Raw genomic sequence first — 20,763 nt, forward strand, 5'->3', positions numbered from 1 at the left:
GAGTGTGTGTATAAAAGGAGGAAGAGTGTGAGTTAGAGGAGGAAGAGTATGAGTATAAGAGGAGGAAGAGTGTGTATAATAGGAGGAAGAGTGTGTGAAAGAGGAGGAAGAGTGTGAGTTAGAGGAGGAAGAGTGTGAGTATAAGAGGAGGAAGAGTGTGAGTATAAGAGGAAGAAGAGTGTGAGTATAAGAGGAGGAAGAGTGAGTTAGAGGAGGAAGAGTGTGAGTATAAGAGGAGGAAGAGTGTGAGTATGTGTATAAGAGGAGGAAGAGTGTGAGTATAAGAGGAGGAAGAGTGTGAGTATAAGAGGAGGAAGAGTATGAGTATAAGAGGAGGAAGAGTGTGAGTATAAGAGGAGGAAGAGTGTGAGTATAAGAGGAGGAAGAGTGTGAGTATAAGAGGAGGAAGAGTGTGAGTATAAGAGGAGGAAGAGTATGAGTATAAGAGGAGGAAGAGTGAGAGTATAAGAGGAGGAAGAGTGTGAGTATAAGAGGAGGAAGAGTGTGTGAAAGAGGTGATGAACGAGGAGGAAGAGGAAGAGTATGAGTGTAAGAGGAGGAAGAGTGTGAGTATAAGAGGAGGAAGAGTGTGTGTATAAGAGGAGGAAGAGTATGAGTATAAGAGGAGGAAGAGTGTGTGAAAGAGGTGATGAACGAGGAGGAAGAGGAAGAGGAAGGTGTGGAGAATGTTGTCAAGGCTGGATCTGCTTCAGGGTTTTTCTCTTCTCCTGCAGAGATGATATTCTCCGGCCGGACCGACATGAAGACGTGAAGCTGAAGCAGAATAAATCTCTCTCACTGACCTTGATTCTGCAGTTGCTCAACTCTTCTGACTGTACTTTACAGTAACATGCTTTTCATTTACAGTTTTTTTACTGTAACCTTTTGGGCTTCTGCAGTTGGTCACTGTATTTCACAGTATGCAAATGCTGAATATACAGACATTCGATACTATACAATATTCAGTACAATACTATACAGTACTTGCAGTGCATACAGTATTCATTCACTCACCACTGTCAGGTGTCAGTACTACTTTATTACATAATTGCAAAATTTGTTTACTTTGTTGCAATAAATAAATAAATATTTCTCCTGTAACTGCATGCTCTGGATTCTGTGTTCTCCATTCTTCTTGTAGTGTCTAACGAATGATCTGCAGTGTTTCTAATATTGACTGATGTGTGTAAGATCTGAAAGCATTGTTTGATTTTGCCAGAAGAGTCAGAGATTCTCTGAATGAGTTTTGAACATTTGCTTTTGTGTTTAAGGTTTTGAGAAAGTGAGTGATGGTTTCAAGAAATGTGTTTTAGCAATTCAGAAAAACTGTAATTGTGCAGCTTGTTGTTTTTGGCTGATTTCTTGGTTCTCTCTTCACTCCTCTGTCTTAAAGTAATTCACACTGAGATATAACAGATAAAACAACATTTACAGTTTGATGAATTCTGTGTTTCAGGGGTTTCTAGTGCTGGTATGAGTGTGAGTTACAGTCCTTCACACATCTGTGCACTAAAGGACTCAACAGTGATAATGAGATGCACTTATACATACCCTACTGGACATCAGATCAAGAAAGTGTTCTGGAGCAAAAAAAGTGAAGAGCCTCGAGATCTGTCTAAGAACCCTGAATACAGTCAGAGGCTTCAGTATCTGGGAGATAAACAGCAGAACTGCACCGTCAGACTGAGTCATGTGACACTGAAGGATTCACACATGTACTATTTCAGATTCATCACTAAAAAACCTGATAAGAAATGGACTGGTAAATCTGGAGTGACTCTTACTGTCACAGGTGAGTTTGATGAGGTTTATCTCTTCTTCTGTGCATAATGTTGAATAATAATCAGTGTATGACAGCAGCACTAGATATAATGTGTGTGTTGTGTTCAGATCTTCAGGTGGAGTCTCCTGAGAGAGTGACAGAGGGAGATTCAGTCACTCTGAGATGTAAAAGCAGCTGCGCTCTGACTGACAGAGCAACATTCATCTGGTACAGAAACTCACAGCCATTAACTGAGAGAAGAGACAGAAACAATGAACTCCTGCTGCAGTCAGTCAGAAGAGAGGATTCAGGCAGATATAGCTGTGCTGTAGACGGACACACTCACATCTCTCCTGCTGTTCAGCTCAATGTCATGTGTGAGTGCAGATTGACTTTCTCTCTTTAACCCTCATGCACTTTAGATTTCTGGTTACAGTCTGTGTGGTCCGGGTCAAACTGGCCCTAATTGTATTCAATTCCCCAAAAATCACACTATGAAAAAAAAAAAAAAGATAATAATTACAATCAGGTACAAATAATGAACTTTTAATATCAATACTTTTCACACATTACAAAGAATACATTTCTGAATTTATGATTTATAAAAATGTTTTAACCACTATTTTTAAGACGGCCCCTCCCCGAAACCTGTGGGACACTTGCCATTATACATTTATAACAATAATATCTATATAGTCAAAACCTAAAGTAATCTTGACCAACTATATAGCATTTGAAAGTGTTCAGACTGTAGTTAAGATCATTTAATCCATATATGGAAATCAAAGAGTCCTTATATGGTCACCAGAGGAGTCTGGATGTCATCTAGTGGAAAAGTTTGGTACTGCACTCAAAAAGATCATACTGAATTATTTTTTTTTTATTTTTTTGATATCAACCTACAGTTTGTCACAGAATTTGTTCAGATATTTAGCTTTAATTTTCTTAAAGTTTTAGTTGAAATTTTTTTGTAAAATATATATTTTATATAAAATATACAACTTAAAAATATATATATATTTCTACATTAATCTGTGAAGTGTTCCCTTTAAAAAGATTCCAAACTTAAGTCTGTGCTCTGAAGTATTTAAGATTTTTAACAAGGTTTTTAAAGAAATGAATGAAAGCGGCTGACGCTCATAATTCATATTAAAGGTATCGACTTATTTTTTCATTTCATAACTCCTGACACAAATTAAGAAATAACTGTCGCTATAAGTTTCTCAGAATACAATAGTGGTCAAATACTGAAACTTGAGTCTTATATCTTTTTAATGATGTATAGTTTGTCAAGGTATAACATTAAATGTGATAGTAACTTTAAAAAAAAAAAAAAAAAAAATGCTTCAGTGCGCGGGCGCACTGGCAACGGTTAACAGGTTAAAGGGCACCTATTATGCAAAATTCATTTTACACAGTGTTTGAACATAAATGTGTCGGCAGTGTGTGTACACAACCACCTTTTTCAATCCCCATAAATCATAAGGAGTGTTATAGTTATCAAGCTGTATGCTATGCCTTCTCACGCACCCCTGCCAAACTGTGGAGCCAGGTAAGTGTTGCACTGAACACTCAGACCCCACTCCGGGACGGGTCTCTATCCTCCACGGGTGCGTCTGTGGTCCCATTGGTCCTGCTGGTTCGGTCGCTGGGAGCCTGGCTAGCGCCCGTCACGCTGGCTCATTGGGACGTTCAGATTTGGCTATGAGATTCAGTACAGCGGGGAACGTAGAGGCCCCTTGTTCTGCATGCGGAGATTGCGAGATTGTGAGGTCAGGGTTTAACAGCTCCTACTTCACTGTTCCCAAGAAGAGTGGTGGGTTACATCAAATCTTGGATGTGCGTGTTTTGAATCGGGCCCTTCACAAGCTTCTGATCAAAATGCTAATGCAGAATGTGTTCGCCCCTAAGATTGGTTCGCAGCGATCGACCTGAAGGACGTGTACTTTAATGTCTCAATTTTCCCTTGACGCAGACCGTTCCTACGCTTTGAGTTCGAGGGACGGGCGTACCAGTACAAAGTCCTCCCTGTCGCCCCACATATTTACGAAGGTCGCGGAGGCCGCCCTCTTCTTGGCCCACTCGCGAGATCAGTTGTGCGAACACAGGGACCTGGTGCTCAGACACCTCAGCCATCATCATATTCACTGAACTTTAATTTTTGTCTGTTTTAGACCCTCCAAAGAACGTCTCAGTGTTGATAAGTAGATCTGGTGTAATAGTGGAGGGAGATTCAGTGACTCTGAACTGCAGCAGTGACTCAAACCCTCCTGCTCTGAACTTCAGCTGGTTTAAAGGAGGAACGATTGTAGGATCTGGAAGAATCTACAGCATCGCAAAGATCAGCTCTGATGACAGTGGAGAATACAAGTGCAAGTCCATCAATGAACATGGGCAGAAATACTCTGATGCTGTGACTTTAAACGTCATGTGTGAGTTAATGATCATCTACACATTGTTTAAAATTTCCAAACACATAATTTTGTAATAGTTATTGTGAATTTTCATTTTTGTCTGTTTTAGACCCTCCCAGGACCGTCTCAGTGTTGATGAATGGATCTGGTGTAATAGTGGAGGGAGATTCAGTGACTCTGAACTGCATCAGTGACTCAAACCCTCCTGCTCTGAACTTCAGCTGGTTTAAGGAGAATGAACCCTCAGCTGTTGGATCTGGACAGAGTTTCAGTGCACTACAGAGTGGACGCTTCTACTGTCAGGCTCACAATCAACATGGATCTCAGAGATCAGACGCTGTAACTGTCACAGGTGAAGCTTTTATTAACACACTCCTGTATCTTCACATCATTCATCAGTTTGGAGAGTTAATCATGATGATCTTCCTCTTTCAGTTCATCATGTTGCTGGTGGGAATGTGATTGTGATCACAGCGGCATCTGGAGGATTAGTCTTCATCATCATCATCATCTTCATACTGTTCATTATGTGGGTTTAATAAAAAAACTGCAGTGATTGTATAAGTTCACATTTGGTCTGATGTAGAAGAAAATGGCTAATTTGTATTTGATTATTAGTAATCTTTAAAAACAGTGTTCATATTTTCTCTTAATTTAATACATTCGTCCATATGCTGTTAATGTCTGTGATTATAACAGGAAGAAACAAAGGAGTGTTAAAGCTGAAGATCTCACAGTGAAAGAGGTAAATCATCCAAACACAACACAACTTTACAGAAGCAGAAAATCAGTCGATCAGCCGTTATCTGTGTCTCAGACTGTAACTGTGCGAACTGATGAGAAACTAACATTATCAAAGTCTTTATCAAGACAATCCAGAATTTTTTTTTTATTAATAAATAAAACTAATGAAGACATTTAACTAATTTTCCCATGGTTTAATGGAATACTTATATATATTTACTGTTTTAATATAGGTTTGTTGGTCTAATTGCATAATCATTGTAAGCTCCAATCACTGGCCCAACGACGGTGTCCGGTGTCGTGGTCAAAGGCAATGCAGCGTGTATGTCTTTTCGGGCGCTTCTGGAAAATTCACTTTAATTTATTAAACAGTTGATTTCCAATTTTAATTCTGACTCCATGAATAATTTAATCTGACTCCAAATTTAAGTGACTCTTTGTTTTTATTGATTTTCTCTCTTAACAGCTGATCAAAAGATGAATTGTGATTTAATTTAGATCTTTTATTATTCTCACGGACACAAACTTGCTAATTCTGATTTTAGTCACGATATAGGGTTCGCTAATACCTCTAAAGTCGGTTGCCTACTGCTCACTCGTACAAAAAAGTGTAGTTTATTTTAGCCATTTCCATACAACTTGCTAAATCAGTGATAGACAGAAATCAATACATGCGCCTTTAGTTTGACCTACCTTAACTAAGATTTGCGGTAGCACCAGCCTCCTTAATTTACTAAAATAATGATTTCAGAATACTTCAGAATAAATCAAGATGTAACATTTATTTTGCCAGGCAGGGTTAAGCATCAATTAAAAAGGATTAAACAGAAGTTCTGTTTACAGATGCTTCCTTGAGTGGTTTGCCAATCCCCTTTAAATACCCAAGTGGAACAAAAGAACAATAAACATCTACATTAGCACCCAAATATTTATTCAGCTTTTGCTGGATCCTTTCTTGTGCCTCAAGTGGTCACGCCTGAGTTTGGGGGATAAATACAAACGTTATCAACAATCTTTATTGGGGCATCTCCCACAACAGAAGAACAGGCATTGTTTTCTTTTTCTGACTGTTCTGCTGCTGCGGGAATGAAACTTCTTTACCATTCGCACCAAAAGTATTTACTTTGACCTCTCATAAAACAACTGGAGACAGTAGGTGTGTGTGTGTTTTGCATGACTGAATGAGACCTGGAGGGGAGAAGATAGTGTGAGGAGTCAGGAACTCAGCATGGGGGAAGAGACGAGATTGGAGAAGTTGTGTTGTGCTCTCTGTCCCATAGATCTCTTCTTCAGATTAGTGAGTTTTATTGTTTTATTGCAGGTTAGAATTCTTGAATTCAGTCTTAGTAAAAGTCCATCCTTACAGTATTAACACATACTGTGATGAATGAACATTTCACTTCATTTACTCATTCTGCCCTACTCTTCTCCACTCCATGTGTGAATCAATGAAATATACCTGCACAGCAAAATCCCCAGTGTTAAATATGTACAACAGTGTACATATGTGTCCACACTACAGGGTGTTAAAAATTAACACTGAAGCAGTGTTGAAGTTAATGAGTTAATTAAGTTAACACTGAAGCAGTGTTGAAGTTAATGCGATAATTAAGTGATTAATTAAGTGATGATTGGCCATTAGTGGTGACACCTGATGTTAATAAGCAGAATCACTGAAGGAAAGAGAAAAAAACAATAACAGAAAAAAGAGAAACACAAGAACTACAACTGACTTCGAGTCATTACACATTGTTGCACTTATTATTACCAGTTTGATTTTATTTCTGTCATACATCTACACAAGTTCTTGAGATTTAACAGAAGTTTAGATGGTAATGTTTTATGGAATGTTTCTTTTCAAGTTATCATTTTGGTGGTCAGTGTTTGCTTTAGTTGGGCTCTTGACCCTTTCATTTTTTAATATTAGTTTTTCTCTGGTTGCTACAACTCTGTGTTTATAAAGCACATTTGTTACTGCAAGAGAAAACATGACTTGCTCACAATATGTTTTGATGATAAAAACATCATCATGTAGTGACCTGATTCACTAATGTCTTTCAGAATCTAAATTTTTGACTATATGCTTGATGTCTTGTTTTAGTATTGGTGATTGTAGCTCTGAGATTCTACAGTTTGAGATCCAATAGCAATATGAAAAATTTGGAAAATACTTTGAGCAAAGAAGTTACTGTGTTTAAACACACAGACATCAAGAATCAGCATATGAGTCTCAACAATGGTGACAATAAACAAACTAGTGACGAACAGATCAACTCTGAACATCACAAAACAAGCTACTAAAGTCAGAACAAAACAATAGCAAAATAAAAGCCAACAGAAAGAACAATGAAAATTAAAGCTGCAAGCAGCGATGAAAGGGCCCTCGCACCCGTGCCTTTAACACTCGGTGGCTTTAGGAAGACAGAGCATGGTTGGGAAATGTACATTTAAGGAGGTATATATAGTAAGAGTATGTCAAAGTCAGTTACAAAATGTTTTGTATAATGGTGATAATAGCATGCTTCATGACTCAGCTAAGTGTTGCTAGCATGTTTAGTCTGTTTCTAGCATGCTTAGTACACAATAATTATGTGGTTAGTACTGCATTACTGTGTTAACCATGTCAGTTTCTGTTGCCAGTAGGTGGCGTTATGACTATAACTGAATATGAGCATGGATGTGTGTTCAGGACAGAACTCTTATCAAACGTGTGAAGTTTGGTGCAAATTGGACATTGCCTTCTTGAGTAACAACAAAGTCATGTTTCATTGAATTAGCATTCTTTAGCACTTAGCTAAGCATTGTTAGCATGTTTTAACATGTTTCTAGCATGTTTAGAACTCAATGGCATTTTTAACATGTTGCTAGAACGGCATCAACGTGTTAAACATGTCACTTCCTGTTGCCAGTAGGTGGCGCTATTACTATAACTGAACATTCTCATGTAGATGTGTTCAGGCCATGATTCTTATCAAAAGTGTGAAGTTTGGGGCAGATTGGACATTCCATGCCTGAGTTACAGCAAATTCATATTTAATTGCAGTAATATCATTCTTTAGCACTTAGCTAAGTGTTTGCTAGTATGTTTTAGCATGTCTCTAGTATGTTGGTAGGATGTTTAGCACCTACTGGCATTTTTTTATATGTTATTAGGAGTCAAGAACAGTGTTAAACGTCACTTACTGTTGCCAGCAGGTGGCGCTATGACTATAACTAAATATGAGCATGGACATGTGTTCAAGAGATAACTCTTATCAAACGTGTGAAGTTTGGGGTAGATTGTACATTGCCTTCTTGAGTAACAACAAAGTCCTGTTTCATTGAATTAGCATGCTTTAGCACTTAGCTAAGTATTGCTAGCATGTTTTAACATGTTTCTAGCATGTTTAGAACTCAATGGCATTTTTAACATGTTGCTAGAACGGCATCAACGTGTTAAACATGTCACTTCCTGTTGCCAGTAGGTGGCGCTATTACTATAACTGAACATTCTCATGTAGATGTGTTCAGGCCATGACTCTTATCAAACGTGTGAAGTTTGGGGCAGATTGGACATTCCATGCCTGAGTTACAGCAAATTCCTATTTAATTGCAGTAATAGCATGCTTTAGCACTTAGCTAAGTGTTTGCTAGCATGTTTTAGCATGTTTCTAGTATGTTGTTAGCATGTTTAGCACTTGCTGGCACTTTTTTATATGTTTTTATATGTCCACAACAGTGTTTAACATGTCACTTCCTGTTGCCAGCAGGTGGCGCTATGACTGTAACTGAATATGAGCATGGTCATGTGTTCAGGACAGAACGTTTATCAAAAGTGTGAAGTTTGACGCAGATTGGACATTGCCTTCTTGAGTAACAACAACATCCTTTTAATTGAATTAGCATGCTTTAGCACTTAGCTAAGTATTGCTAGCATGTTTTAACATGTTTCTAGCATGTTAAGAAGTCAATGGCATTTTTAACATGTTGCTAGAATGGCATCAACGTGTTAAACATGACACTTCCTGTTACCAGTAGGTGGCGCTATTACTATAACTGAATATTCTCATGTAGATGTGTTCAGGCCATGACTCTTATCAAAAGTGTGAAATATGGGGCAGATTGGACATTCCGTGCCTGAGCTACAGCAAATTCCTATTTAATTGCAGTAATAGCATGCTTTAGCACTTAGCTAAGAGTTTGCTAGCATGTTTTAGCATGTTTCTAGTATGTTGTTAGCATGTTTAGCACTTGCTGACACTTTTTTATATGTTATTAGGAGTCCACAACAGTGTTAAACATGTCACTTCCTGTTGCCAGCAGGTGGCGCTATTACTATAACTGAATATTCTCATGTAGATGTGTTCAGACCATGACTCTTATCAAACGTGTGAAGTTTGGGGCAGATTGGACATTCCATGCCTGAGTTACAGCAACTTCCTGTTTCATGGCGAAACATCAAAATTTGTCAGGCCGCCGAGGACCCGCCCTTCGACGAAAACTCAAGATCTTCGCAATTTAACGTCGCAAAGGCCTTAAGATTACACTCACCAAATTTGAAGATGATCAGATTAAAACTGTAGGAGGAGTTCGTTAAAGTACGAGGCCTGAAAATGGCAAAAACTGCACAAAAATCTGAGAGGAAGTTCAAAATGGCTGACTTCCTGTTGGGTTTAGGGCTACGCTCCAAGAGACTTTTTTGTAGGTATTAGGTCCTTACATGTATGTACCGAAATTCGTACACGTACGTGGAACATAGCGGGAGGCGCACTCCGTTGAACTTTTATAGGTGGCGCTATCGAGCCATTTTGCCCCGTCCAATTCTGAAACCTATATCAGATGTCAATTTTCGCCAGTTCTGACGCGTGTGCAAAGTTTCGTGAGTTTTCGAGCATGTTTAGGCCCTCAAAAATGCGATTAAATGCGGAGAATAATAATAATAATAATAATAATAATAATAATAAACAGAGCAATTCCAAGAGGGTCCTCACACCATCGGTGCTCGGGCCCTAATTACAGGACAATTCAGCTGCATAATTTATTCATGCTGCAATGCATGATGTCAGCCATTGATGCGTTCTGATTGGTGGCTCCCATCATGCACTGCAACATTAAGCATTTGTTTGATTGTCACCATTATTGAGATTCATATGTAGATTATTGATGTCTGTGTGTGATTTTAAATCCTTCAGATCTTTAAAACATTGCTGGAAGTAATTACTGTAGTGAAAAATTAATAAAACCTTTAGATAATCAGTTTATAATGATGGGTACCATCAGTAAATCAGGTCTCTAGTAATTTCATCATCAAAACATAACCAGGGTTGCAGTCCCAATAGCATCTTAGGCCTAACTTGATCACAGACCAACTGCAACAAATGGTCTATACGATCAAATTAGGCATGCGATACTTTCAGGAAACACAGCCCAAATCATAGTTTCTCTTGCCACAACACATATGCTTTATAAACACAGAGTTGGAGCAACCAGAGAAAAACTAATGTTAAATAATAAAGTGTCAAGAGCCCAACTAAAGCAACCACTGGTCACCATAATGGTGACATGAAACGAAACATTCCATAAAACATTACCATCTAAACTTCTGTTAAATCTAAATAAGACCGTGTGTAGATGTATGACAGAAATAAAGTCAAACTGGTTAAATAATAAGTGCAATAATGGTTCAGTCAGTAGTTCTTGTGTTTCTCTTTTTTTCTGTACTTGTTTCTCTTTCCTTCAGTGAGTCTGCTTGTTATCATCAGGTGTCACCACTAATGGCCAATCATCACTTAATTAATCACTTAATTATCTCATTAACTTCAACACTGCTTCAGTGTTAACTTAATTATCTCATTAACTTCAACACTGCTTCAGTGTTAATTTTTAACACCCTGTAGTGTGGACACATATGTACACTGAGGAGTGTTAATTTAACACTGGGGATTTTGCTGTGTGTATTTTACATCACTACATTGATTTGATCTAACCTGATACTTGATCTGAAAAGTTTGAAGCAAACTCCTCTAGACTGAGAATCTTCAGATCAATCTGATTTACATGTCTTAATAATAATTACAAATGTTCTTGTATTTCAGAATGATCTCTATTCTGATGCGTCACAGAGCGTTTCAGTCCATGACAAGCCTCTTTCTGAACTGGATTCAGCCAATCACGCTCTGTATGCCAGTGTGAAACCCAAAAAATTAAGAGGAGAAACTCCTGAATCCAGAGATACTGTGGAGATCCTGTACGCAACTGTCCAACATCACAGAAAGACAGAGACAAAGAGAGCAGAGGAGAATGAATGTCAATATGATGATATAACAGTTCATCAGCCTGATGCTGCAGTGAGGTGAGAAAAACAACTTAACCAGTACTAACTTAACCAGTACCAACTTGTCAAGGCAAAAGGCAATAACTTCCACATTATTACTATTTGGTTGCTAATCACCATTAACAAAATCATTATAGTAACACCTGTATAAAATCTAGTGATCATGGCATTTATTTTGTATGATTTACAATTATTTAAAGCCATCTACTTATTGCTACACTGTAAAAAATGTTCATAATTTTAACAGTAAAAAACTGTAAAAAAAGCAACGAAAAAAAAAAAGTTAATTCCTTAACGGTATGTACCCTTACTATATACAGTGAAAAACTGTAATAGCTCTCACGGGACATTTCATGTAATTTTACATTAATATACTGTTAAATGTACGGATTTTGGAAGTACACTGCAAAAAAAAAAACTTACCGTTGCATTTACCGTACCTTACCGTAAAAAATACGGTAGCAAATCTTTACTAATTTTACAAAGTTTTACATCATCGAACTAAAAATTACGGTGAAAAACTGGCAGCTGGTTGCCAGTACTTTACCGTAAAAAATACGGTATAAATATTTATGTTTTACGGCATTGAACTAAAGTTTACGGTAAAAAAATGGCTGCTGGTTGCAGGCGATTTACTGTAAAAAATATGGTAGTAATATTTTAGGTTTTATGGCAGTGATCTAAATATTACGGAAAAAAACTGGCAGCTGTGGTTGCCAGTACTTTACCGTAAAAAATACGTTAGATTTTTTTTTTGCTTTTACGGCACTGAACTAAAGTTTACGGTAAAAAACTAGCAGCTTGCAAGTGCTTTACCGTAAAAAATACGGTAGTAATATTTTAGGTTTTATGGCATTGAACATTGAACTGAACTTTTATATAAAAAATAAAAAACCTGCCAGCTGTGGTTTCCTGTAATCTAATTATTGAGAATTACCAGAGGTTTAGACGTTGATGTTTTATTGAAAATAATAAAGTTTGAAGTTACCATTATGGAGATGAGTGTTTGCTTTAGTTGGGCTCTTGGACCCTTAACTTTTTAACTTTAGATTTACTTTGACTGCCTTAACTGTGTGGTTATATAACACAAACGTTATGGCATGAAAATCAGAGAGAAAATGTGACCAGGTGATGATGGCAGGTTAATGATGACATAATCGTCATATTGTGGCCTGATTCACTGATCTCATAAAGAGTCTTATCTCTCACTTTATGAGCAAAGTGATAATATTAATTATAATATTAAAAATAAATATTTCATATTATTGAGTATAATATCTCTGTAAGTGAGCAACAGATAATCTGAAGAACTTTAAAAATACATGGTGTAGAAAAAAGGTTTTGAACTACTGCTTGATTTAAACCAACACAGACATCAAGATTCAGCGTATGAATCTCAACAACGGTGACAATCAACACAATAATCAGATAAAACTCTGAACATCACAAAACAAGCTACTAAAAAGCTGCAACAAAAACAACATCAAAAATAAAAGCAGATATAATAATAAAAGAAAATACTAAGGCAATTCAGCATAATGTATTCCTGCTGCAATGCATGCTGGGAGATACTGATGAGTTTTGATTGGAGGCTCCATCAAGTGCGCTGCACTTTTATCATCACCATTGTTGAGATTCATACGCTGACTCTTGATGTCTGTGTGTGTCTGAAAGATACAGCAGTTCAAACCTTTATTGTACGCAATGTTTTAAAAATTCATTTGATTATCACAGCAATGATGGATCACATGCTGTAGAATCATAGAGCTACTACAATCAATAATGTCAAATTAATAACACATATAATCAAAGATAAGACTCTATAAGAGCTCAGTGAATCAAACATGGTGATTGCCATCACTGATACACAACCAACATCACATGATTAATTTTCTCTCTGATTTCCTAGCCATAATCAGTATGTTTTATAAACACAGAGTTACAGCAGGCAGAGAAAAACTAATGTCAGAAAGTCAAGGGTCAAGAGCCCAACTAAAGCAGTCACTGATCTCCATCATGGTGACTTCAAATGAAACAATAAATCATCAACATCTAAACCTCTGTTAATTCTCAAACAGAACTGTAGACGTCTGACAGAAATAAAGTCAGTCTGGTTACTAATAAGTGAAGCTGGTAATGCTGTTTGTGGAGTTGTTTAATCCTCCTCTGCTGAGATCTTCACAGATTTAATGTTTTTTATCTTCAGTTGATTTCATCTAAGGCTGTGGCTGAAGTCAGTTGTAGTTCTTGTGTTTCTGCTCGTCTCTTTTTTCTGTTCCTGTTGTTTCTCTAAATGGACATTCCCAGAATTCCCTGTGTGACACTTCACATTTGATGCTATTTCATTTAAATAATTATGTTTCTTCTTGGTTTTTGTTATCAGTTTTATACATTTGGGGTTTATATTACATCATATATTGTTTAATGAATGTTTATGGCATTATTTGGAGTCATGTGTGTGTCACCATGATGGTGTTTTGTGTTTGTGTGTATGACACTGTGCACCTTCTAAATATTAACATGTGCCTCGGTTTGTGGAAAACTAATGCTATACTTAAAATCATTGTGTGTTTTTCTTTTTTACCACTTGTGTTATTATGATGGTTATCAGTATATTACAAAGATATAAAGCAGACTTTAATACTTTAGTGAAATTTAATGATAACATTTATCGGTTTATGTAATATAACGGTTGTCCCGTGAAAACTAAAAGGTTCCTACTGTATTTTTTATGGTAAAGTACTGGGAACCACAGCTGATGTTTTTTTTTTACCACACATTTAAATCCTGCTGAATGTTTTTTTTTTTGTTGTTGTTGTTTTTTTCAAAGTAAGGTTGCTACCATATTTTTTACGGTAAAATACTGGCAACCACAGCTGCCGTTTTTTTACCGTAAATTTCACAGTTTTTTTTTTTAACATTGTATCCTGTGCTTTGGTTGCATTCTGATGGCATTATTAATACATTTGACATGACAAAATTCCTCCATGGATATATTAGTCCAGCATTGGCTCGACCAGTGAAGTTTTGGCACTCTGCCAGCTAGATGCATGAGTGTTTCAACCAGGTCCGGTACCCGAACTGGGTGAGGCGGAGCTTTAGTTATTTGTTGTATTCATCTGCTACGGCATGTGTAACATTTTTCTGTCAACTCTGCATAATCCTTCCCGATCGATATTGCACGTTTATCGATGAAGCGGGTTCAGACCATACTAAATGTTCTGACCGTGTTTGTGCAGGACAAAGCTCTGAGGACATCAGAAGTTAGAGGGACTGTGTACAAAGTACACAGGCTACACCGTAATTTAAATTTTAATGGACAGTAAAACAAAGGCAGATATCCGTACAATCTGGTAGGAAGCATTATTTGATAGAACACCGGCATATTAACTTCATATTGATAATAATAATAATAATAATATGTTTATTTTATATAGCGCCTTTCAAGAACCCAAGGACGCTTCACAATGCAATACAAATAGCAAACAAACAGCAAGCAAACAGATACAAAGGCCATCTGCTTATTACAGACAAACAGATGGAAACAAGCATATACTAATTGACAAGAATCAAAGAAAAACACATTGTACTATTTACCCAAAATATACAATTACGACAAAGTATGTAGCAAATAGAACTAAGAAAGTGTAGAACAAAGAAAACGGTGTTGAGGATACTTATTTATTGGGCAAGCTTGAATAAATGAGTTTTGAGTAGTTTTTTGAAGGTCCGGATGTTGTCGGTCGCACGAAGATTCAGGGGCAGCTTATTCCAAAGCTTAGGGCCAACAACACTAAAAGCCCTACCGCCCACCGTAGAGAGTCTGACCCGGGGTACCACAAGTAGGTTTTCAGTGCTGGACCTAAGGGCCCGAGTTGGAACATATGGCTGTACCAAATCAACGAGGTATTTGGGTGCCGGGCCATGTAAGGCTTTATACACTAGGACTAACAGTTTGAATTGGATGCGGTTTATGACAGGAAGCCAGTGCAGTTGGTGAAGGATAGGAGTGATGTGGGCAGATTTTTTATTATATGTGAGGGCTCGTGCAGCAGAGTTTTGTACCATTTGAAGGCGGTGTATTGCTTTGGTGGGTAGTCCGCTGTATAATGAGTTACAGAAGTCCAGTCTGGAAGTGATGAAAGCATGAATAACAATTTCCGCATCTATAAAGGTAAGAGAGGGGCGAATACGAACAATATTCCGCAGGTGAAAAAAGCATGATTTGACAGTCTGACTAATGTGTGAGTGAAAGCTGAGCGTGGGGTCGAACAAAATTCCCAGATTCCGAACAGTTTTTGAAGGCCTAATCTCAATACCATCTATATCAATAAAAATGTCATGTCCGGGTGAACTCTGTGATCTAGGGTTAATCAACAGGATTTCCGTTTTACCAGCATTAAGCTGTAAAAAGTTAGAGGACATCCATGTTTTAAGTTCGTGGAGGCAGGAGGTAACTGAAGAGGGTGGAAAAGATGAATTGGGATTGATCGTGAAGTAGATTTGAATATCATCAGCGTAGCTATGAAAGTTGAGACCATGCTGTCTGATGATCTGGCCTAACGGTAGCAAGTAGATCAGAAATAGAAGCGGACCAAGAACAGAGCCTTGGGGCACACCGTGAGAAACAGACACAGAGCGTGAGCGATTCTTACCTATCTTAACAAATTGCTGTCTATCACATAGATACGAGGTCAACCACTGAAGTGCCGCACCCGTGATGCCTATTTCAGACAATCGTGAGATAAGTGTAGAGTGGCACACAGTGTCAAATGCTGCACTGAGGTCAAGGAGAACCAGAATACTACATGCACCAGAATCAGAAGCCAGAAGGAGATCATTTAGTACTTTTAATAGAGCTGTTTCTGTGCTGTGGTATGTACGAAAACCAGATTGAAGGGGTTCAAAGAGATTATGTCTCTCTAAGTGTGATTGCAGTTGTGCCACAACTACCTTCTCAAGTAGCTTGCCAACGAATGCAAGGTTTGATATTGGTCTATAATTGCTATGAGTGGCGTTGTCGAGGCCGGGCTTCTTGAGGATGGGAGTAATGGCCGCTACTTTCAGATTAAGCGGAACAGTGGCAGTGGCAAGAGACCTGTTAATAAGGTGGGTAATAGGTTGAGTGAGTAAAGGCAAATGAGTTTTTAGAAGGTATGTTGGAATAGGATCAAGTGTACAGGAGGTAGAATTTGATTTGTTAATCATTTTTTCAACCACAGATGTAGTAGTGAGTGGAAAAGTGTCTAGCGGACAACCAATCAAATATGGAGTTGAAGGAGTAGTGGCAGTAGAAGAAAACGACTGATAAATGTTGTCAATTTTTTGTAGGAAAAAAGACTGAAAACTTTCACAAAGATCGGCAGAACCAGTAAGAGCTACGGTGGACGGTTTGACCAGTTTATTTATTTCTGTGAATAGAGCTTTAGGTTTGCACTTAGCTTTGTTAATAACAGTAGAGAGATAGTTAGAGCGTGCGATGTTTAGTGCCTCTTTGTATTTCACTACTGAATCAGAATAGGCTATGGCGTGGACAAGAAGGGAGGATTTGTTGTGGAGTCTTTCAAGACGCCTACATTGAGTTTTCAGAACTCTGAGCTCAGGGGTAAACCAAGGAGAGGAATGAGTAGACGGAACAGTTCTAGTTATTAGAGGAGCAAGCTTATCCAATACATCACCAATCGATTTATCATACGTAGAAACTATCTCATCAGGACACAGCAGATTGAGTGAGGAAGGAAGAGCAGAAACAGCAATGGCAGCAGAGAAATTTTCAACAGTTATATTTTTCAGATTGCGGTAGGATATAATTGTGTTAGTTATAGGTTTAACAATGGGAAGTGAAAAATAAAAGAGAATTAGTTTATGATCAGAGATGCCAAGATTATGACCCTGAACATGCACATTGTCAATACCAACAGTACAGAGCAGATCAAGAGTATGAGAGTGAGAATGTGTTGGGAAATCGATATGCTGAGATATTTCAAAACAATCCAGAACTGACAAAAAGTCTTTTGCAGCAGTACAATCAGAATCAACATGAATATTAAAGTCACCAAGCATCATTATTCTATCATGCCGGGCAAAAGCGAGAGTAAGAAGTTCAGTCAGATCAGAGCAGAAGTTTGGGTTGTTTCTAGGGGGTCTATAAATCAATAGAATCAGAAGCGGAGCGGGGCCAGCAAGTTGAAGTGAAAGACATTCAAAACTTGGAACATCAAGAATGTCATATTTAGTCACTTTGTAGTTGTTCTTAAAGATCACTGCCAGACCACCACCTCTACCACTAAGTCGAGGTTTTGTCAGATAACTATATCCAGCAGGGGTTAATAGGTTCAGCTCAATGAAATCGTCAGGTGTTTGCCAGGTTTCAGTCAGAAAGAGTAAATCCAGGTCTCTCTCAGATGTAACTTCATTCAGTAGTGTGCCCTTGCCAGTCAGGGAACGGGTGTTCAAGAGTGCGCAGTTGTGTCGATGGGGAACATGCGACGAGTAGGTCACATCTTTGGTTAGCGGTATGAGAGTTCTGGCGCGGTGGATAGTCACATCGTTACTATGGTAACGCTCCGATCTCGTCGACCGGATCACAGGTATTGAGAGACAAGAGTCGTAGTTATAAGACCATCTACGTTTAGCAGACCGATGGATATAACGTGTGCGGCGTGCAATTCCGAGAGTAGTACACAAATTAAACGTGGATGATTCCAGACGGAGTGGACGATTTAGGTTATGCAGTTGCAATGTAGTGTAATTTAAATCCATACCGTGAATGAGAAGCAGAACAAGGCCAGCAAAGCCCAGGGCCAGCAGTCTCAATGCCGGAGAGTAATTAATGGGAAAGTACATCTCTTTGCAGTTTAAGACAGCACTCACAGAAAGCCGAATGGCCACTCACTTAACTACAACACCACGTTAGCCAAACCCAGCTGATTTTAAGTGTAATCCACAAAACTAAGCTAAACAGCTCGCTAAACAAGTTAAAACTTGCCTACCCGCTGCATCAGATGTTATGGGACTCACAGATATGCAGCGGTAGAGGGCTCGCGGGGAGAGTAATGCGAGGCCGCCACGTTAGCCAGACCAAAGAGGGAGGGCAGAACCACAATAAAACACTATGCAATGAATAAGGGGAGACTTACCCACCGAGAGTGCAGAGTGGTAAAGCCGAAACAGTGGGCAGAGGGCTCGCAGGGATTTCACAAAGTGAGACGCTGAACAGAAGTTAGCAGAGATTGTCCAAATTGTCCAGGTAACATTGATGTCAGGGACTTCAGAAAATGTAACATCCATGCAACAGATGCTTAACGCAAACATCCAACACTGTTCCATTAAGGTTTTATGTCCCAAAAAAGCACATCCAGAAACCAACAGCAGGTTTATCCCGATTTTATATCCAGATTTCGTGTCCAGAAAAAAGAATGCGCGGCTAAACAAAGGCAGAGTACCGTAACTCGATTTGAGCGTTCCAAAACAAAGCCAAAGAGCGGTAACTGGTGTTACAGTGTTCTGCCTTGGTTTCTCATGGGCTTTTGGAAGTTACTGTTAAGACAACTCATTATTTTTTCGAAAAAACAACAGAATTGATTCAATATACTCATCCACATGATAAAGGAGGTCTTGAATGTGCCAAAAATATAAATAACTCATTTTCGACCAAAAACGAAGTTACGGACTTTTGTCTTTGCACGGCAGAATGAATGTCAATATGACGATATTAGAGTTCATCAGCCTGATGCTGCAGTGAGGTGAGGAAAAACAACTCAACCAGCTTAACCAATACCAACTTAACCAGTACCAACTTAACCAGTACCAACTTAACCAGTACTAATTTAACCAGTGCAACTTAACCAGCACCAACTTAACCAGTACCAATTTAACCAGTGGAACTTAACCAGTACCAATTTAACCAGTGGAACTTAACCAGCACCAACTTAACCAGCACCAGCTTAACCAGTACTAATTTAACCAATACCAACTTAACCAACACCAACTTAACCAGTTCCAACTTAACCAGTACCAACTTAACCAGCACCAGCTTAACCAGCACCAGCTTAACCAGTACCAGCTTAACCAGTACCAACTTAACCAGCACCAGCTTAACCAGTACCAGCTTAACCAGCACCAGCTTAACCAGTACCAGCTTAACCAGCACCAACTTAACCAGCACCAGCTTAACCAGCACCAATTTAACCAGTTCTATCTTAACAACCACAGATCATATAATCTGGGCTATAATATTGTTGTGCTCCTGTTTGTTTTGATTGTTTAGGCGATCAACTGTTCAGATTGTGGAAGATGCATCAGTGATCTACAGCAGCGTCAAATGAGTGATAGAGACCAGCGAACACAAAGCCTGTGTTCAATAGTTTAATGAACGATTGGTGGATGATTGTATAGTTGTGGAATAATTTATACATCTGTTCAGACCACAACCAATATAAACATGTTCATCACCCACATTAAGACTCATTTGTTCTCTTTGACCCTTTGTGAGAGAATGACAGTAATTGTGTGCTAGACTGATGTAAAGTCTGTTTCTTATTTGTTTAATTTTTTGTGTGTAATTACATATATATATATATATATATATATTTGAAGTTTGTTTGAGTTTAATCTGTTAGTATAGAGTTTGTTGTTATTCGGTATTTTTTGTTCTTAAGATTGGGGCGTATGATTAGAAATCAGACAAGTGATATCTGCACAACTTATTATTATTCAAATGCAAAAGTATTTCATTTTATGTATTAATGTATTCTATTAAGAGTTTCCTCTGCCTGTTTTACTCTGTTTTTACAACTAGGACCAGTGCTTCAATAAACCTGATTAACCTTCAAGATATTTAAGTCTGTAATGTCTTAACTGGATTCACAGCACTGGTAGGACCTCTAGTGGTTGACTTGTGAAATATTGTTCTTTGATGGGGCATAAACAATCTCCCAGATTACATTGGCATCCAACTACTTTACCCTCCTCCTTTCTTCTCTCTTGTCACGATCGACAGAGTCTGTTTCAGATCTCATGGAGACAGCGAAGCAAAAGGAAAATGTTTATATTTGTGCTTTGTGGATAATGGTAATAAAATGTAAATAAGGTTTCAGAGACCAAATACCCCAGATGGAGGGAAACGTGTTTCAAATTAATATAAAAGAGCCCCTTGAGATTAAAAAAAAAAACACAAATCAATTATTATATTACTGTTGTAGAAACTAAAAGGTATAGTGTTTGAAACGGGGTTGCCATGACAATCATATCGAAATTCATTCTTCTGTTAAGCTGTCTGATAAATAAAATATTTGGCATCAAATATTACTACTTCTTGTGTCATAAATTCAGTCTTATTTCAGTTTTTGCACTGTTTCTTTGTGTGGTGTGTGAAAAAGCAGATACATTTGTAAGAAACATTTACCATTTTGTTTAAATAGGTTTTATCCCAGTAACGTCAGTAAATTACCTCAGTTTTCAAAATGAATCCTGTATCAAGTGATCATGAACGGACGGCAAAAGCGCTTCCTCAAAGTGACCATCACATG

At 38.1% G+C, this 20,763-nt stretch overlaps 1 protein-coding gene across 1 annotated transcript; it reads left to right on the plus strand.

Moving 5' to 3' along the window:
- The first annotated feature begins 1,501 nt into the window (after nt 1-1,501).
- On the plus strand, nt 1,502-20,551 carry LOC311077663 (B-cell receptor CD22-like). The gene is made up of 8 exons (XM_084106245.1): nt 1,502-1,792; nt 1,891-2,139; nt 3,937-4,194; nt 4,286-4,528; nt 4,612-4,705; nt 4,876-4,921; nt 10,995-11,251; nt 19,503-20,551. Exons 1-8 carry the CDS (start codon nt 1,531-1,533, stop codon nt 19,558-19,560), a joined length of 1,467 nt encoding a protein of 488 aa, XP_083962371.1. The 5' UTR covers nt 1,502-1,530; the 3' UTR covers nt 19,561-20,551.
- The last annotated feature ends 212 nt before the right edge of the window (nt 20,552-20,763 follow it).

Source organism: Abramis brama (genome assembly GCF_963993115.1).
Source record: "Abramis brama genome assembly, chromosome: 2".
Taxonomy (NCBI): Eukaryota; Metazoa; Chordata; class Actinopteri; order Cypriniformes; family Leuciscidae; genus Abramis; species Abramis brama.